This window comes from Triticum aestivum, chromosome 4A, assembly GCF_018294505.1.
Source record: "Triticum aestivum cultivar Chinese Spring chromosome 4A, IWGSC CS RefSeq v2.1, whole genome shotgun sequence".
Taxonomy (NCBI): domain Eukaryota; kingdom Viridiplantae; phylum Streptophyta; class Magnoliopsida; order Poales; family Poaceae; genus Triticum; species Triticum aestivum.
Window position 1 is genome coordinate 608,821,010 of NC_057803.1, and position 3,487 is coordinate 608,824,496.

At 57.8% G+C, this 3,487-nt stretch overlaps 1 protein-coding gene across 1 annotated transcript; it reads left to right on the forward strand.

Moving 5' to 3' along the window:
- Window positions 1-479: 479 nt before the first annotated feature.
- LOC123082576 (probable xyloglucan endotransglucosylase/hydrolase protein 30) lies at window positions 480-1,933 on the forward strand. Its single transcript, XM_044504879.1, has one exon. It carries the CDS (start codon window positions 739-741, stop codon window positions 1,822-1,824), a length of 1,086 nt encoding a protein of 361 aa, XP_044360814.1. The 5' UTR covers window positions 480-738; the 3' UTR covers window positions 1,825-1,933.
- Window positions 1,934-3,487: the final 1,554 nt, after the last annotated feature.

Sequence of the window (3,487 nt, forward strand, 5' to 3'; positions counted from 1 at the left end):
CTCTACACAGAAATCAAATACAACATATATATGCAAATGAAAATAGAAGGCATTGGCTAATTAAATTTATGCAGCCTCATTTGTGATGAGAGAGCCTCATAGCAAGAGATTTTTCTTGCAAATGTAAAGACAAAAGTACTAAACAAAATCCATTCCTTTCCCAAGAAAGTTGTATCTTGGTGGATGTATTGGTCTTTAGACACACACAACCCTACACAGCCAACCATGAAAAGTTGAAAATAATCACTCCTTGGATAAAATAATCAAGGAATCAATCAAGCAAATATATATTAATCCACATACAAATATGCATGGGTGGCTGTTCAACCAGACAATAATACACTTCTACAACTTTGTATCCAGAAGATTATATCCTACTCAAAAAGCAAAAAGGAAATTTAAAATAAAATGGAATCTTGCATTAGATAAATAGATATAGATGATGTCCCGTGAGCCTAGCCAACTAGGTAAGGACCGGCGCGGCGCCGCCGGTGCCATCTCCAACCTCCAGCTAGCTTATTAGGTGCTACGACCATCCCTAACCTCCCTATCATTTCCACCATCACGTTCCTATCTGGTATATATACAAATCCAATTTAGAGACATCACATGGTATATATACAAATCCAAATCCTTTCCACTTAGCTCATCATCAGAGCACAAACCAGGCAGGCGGTGGATCGATCGGTCGGCGCCAAGAAATTCCCATCCTTCAAGTTCTTGGTTGATCGAGTGATCATGGCGGCAGCAGCGGTGACGCTGCTATTGCTTTTCGCCTCCTGCATGCATGCCGCCGTGTTCTGCGCGGCGGCCCCGTTCGATGAGGTGCCGACGGTGACCTTCGACGAGGGCTTCGCCCCGCTCTTCGGCGAGTCCAACATGGGTCGCTCCTCCGGCGGCGACGCCGTGAGCATCACCCTGGACCGGAGCACCGGCTCCGGCTTTATTTCCAAGCGCTACTACCACCATGGACTCTTCAGCGCCGATGTCAAGCTCCCGGCCGGCCACACGGCCGGCGTCGTCGTCGCCTTTTACCTCTCCAACGGCGACGTCTTCGAGGCCACCCACGACGAGCTGGACTTCGAGTTCCTCGGCAACCGCGCGGGTCACCGGTGGCGGATGCAGACCAACGTGTACGGCAACGGCAGCACGGCGCGCGGCCGGGAGGAGCGGTACATGCTGCCCTTCGACCCCACCGCCGCCAAGCACAGGTTCTCCATCCTCTGGTCCTCCAGTTCCGTCGTGTTCTACGTCGACGGCACCCCCGTCCGCGAGGCGCAGCGCCGCCGTAGTCGCCGTCGTTTTACGGACGACGGCATGGGTCCCGACGGCGACGACAGTGACATGGGTGCCGACTACCCGTCCAAGCCCATGGCGGTGTACGTGACCATCTGGGACGGCTCCACCTGGGCCACGGAGAACGGCAAGCACACGGTGGACTACGGGCACGGGCCATTCACAGCCGAGTTCTCGGGGCTCGTGCTCCGCGGATGCCCCGCCGACGCCGGCGCAGACATCCGCCAGCTCCACCTCGGCGCCTCCACGCAGCGGTGCGCCACGGCGGAGTGGGAGCTGATGACGGCGGAGTACGCGGTCATGACGGCACAGAAGCGCGCGGCCATGCGGCGGTTCAGGCAGAGGCAGATGGTGTACACGGTGTGCTATGACACGGACCGGTACCCGGCGGCGCTGCCGGAGTGCGAGGTGAACGCGGCGGAGCGGCGGATGTTCGAGCGGTGGGGCGAGTCCAAGGCCTCGTTCCGCTCACGGACGACGCCACCGCCACCGCGGCCGCTTGCTGTGTCCATGATGCAGGCCGACTGAGTGATCGGATCGGACGGACCACCGGCGGCCACGTTGCTGCCTGTACAGTGTTGCTTAGCTAGCTAGTGGTACAAAAGTGATTATTATATGAAGAGCAGTTGGTTGATGATGGATCTGTTTGGTTTTGTATCTAAATATAAATCAGCAAAAAAGCTAGTATGTACCCTAATTGAATGGGTCACTGATTAAAGGTGGTGCTAATTAATCCATCAGCAGGACCAGTATCATTATCTTCTCATTATGCACTAACTCCACTAGTTAGGCTATGATTGCAACATATGGTAGCACAACTTATTCTTTGGTTAGACTGAATCATGCACTGTTTCAAAACATGAACCTACGAATTAAGCAATGCCCTTGCAAAAAGCATAACTTAGCCTACAAATATTATTTGTTTAAAATATTCAGGTTGAGGGAACTAGAAATATTTTGCCGGAAACCACACGATATTAACTAGCCTATATGTTGGATTTACTTAGCGTGCCTTTACTCTTATGAGGACAGAGAAAACTCGAGTAAGGCCCAGTCCCCGACCCCCGCGTCGGGCGACTCAGGGGAAACCTAAGCCGCCGGCGCCCCGTCGTCTGCCCTCCGCTCGCCCCCGCATTGTCGCTGCCGGAGGGCCGGCAGGTGAAGCCGCGCCGGGCCCTGGGATGGCGGCGGCGGGGCTGTCCTTCCTCCTCCCGCCCCAGCCCCCCCCCCCCCCCCCCCCCCCCCCCCCCCGCGCTAGATCTAGGTTGGCTGCAGCGGCCTCCCCCGGCCTCACCTGCTCGCTGGCGGCACGGGTGGACTGCCCCGGGCGCAGTTTCCCGCGGTGATGCTCTGGTCCGCCCCAGCATGATCTGGACGCCGTCTCCGGCTAGCTGCGACGCTCCCGTCGGCCGGCCTCGGCAGGGCCCTGCTAGCTACGGCTCCTCCCCCTCCAACCCCCCCCCCCCCCCGGCGAGTTCTAGGTCCGCCTCCCCGGGAGGCGGCCATGGAGGCTGCTGGCTGCAGTTGTGCCCATCGGTGCCTGTCTCCTTTGGCACGCCGGTCGGGCTTGGCTGCGTGTGAATCCACTTCAACACCACCACCTCGCCCCACCTCCCCCTGCATGGGCGGCTTCGGCTCGGCGGCAATGGACCTGCGTCCCCTTCCTGCGTCCATTGCCGGCCGTCCGGCACGGCTTCGAACCCTACGAGCCTCGAAAGATGCGCTCTTTCTGGCTCTCTTGGCTCTTTGGCTCCTCGGCATATCCGCACCATCATCACCCTGCAGTGTCTTTGTTGGCCATCCATCCCGATGCATCGTCGTCACCGGCATGCTGCGGGAGCTGCGTCCCCTTCCAGTTCCCTGGGCCCGCCGACCTCCCTGTTGCTCCGGTCCCGGTGGCCCAGATCTGCGTTCCTTCCAGGTCCTGGATTATCTGGGGCTATGGTCACCGTCCCATCCCCACTTCATTCCCCGCAGCCACGCATTCTCGTCGTCCTCCGGAGTTCACGCGCCTGGCGATGCACGATGCCTCCTTTGGCACTGCACGTGGCTCCCCTTCCTACAATCGTAGCACCGGCTTACACCCGATGACCTCCTCTTCGACTCGTGTTCCGATGGCTTGGGATTGCTTGGAATTGGCCGGGGTGAAAGCTCTGCATCTTTTGCTGGCAGCGGCGACACCTGCGGGTGC

Bases quoted from the DNA above. Each gene is read 5' to 3' on its own strand.
- LOC123082576 (XM_044504879.1), top strand. From the start codon at position 739: ATGGCGGCAGCAGCGGTGACGCTGCTATTGCTTTTCGCCTCCTGCATG.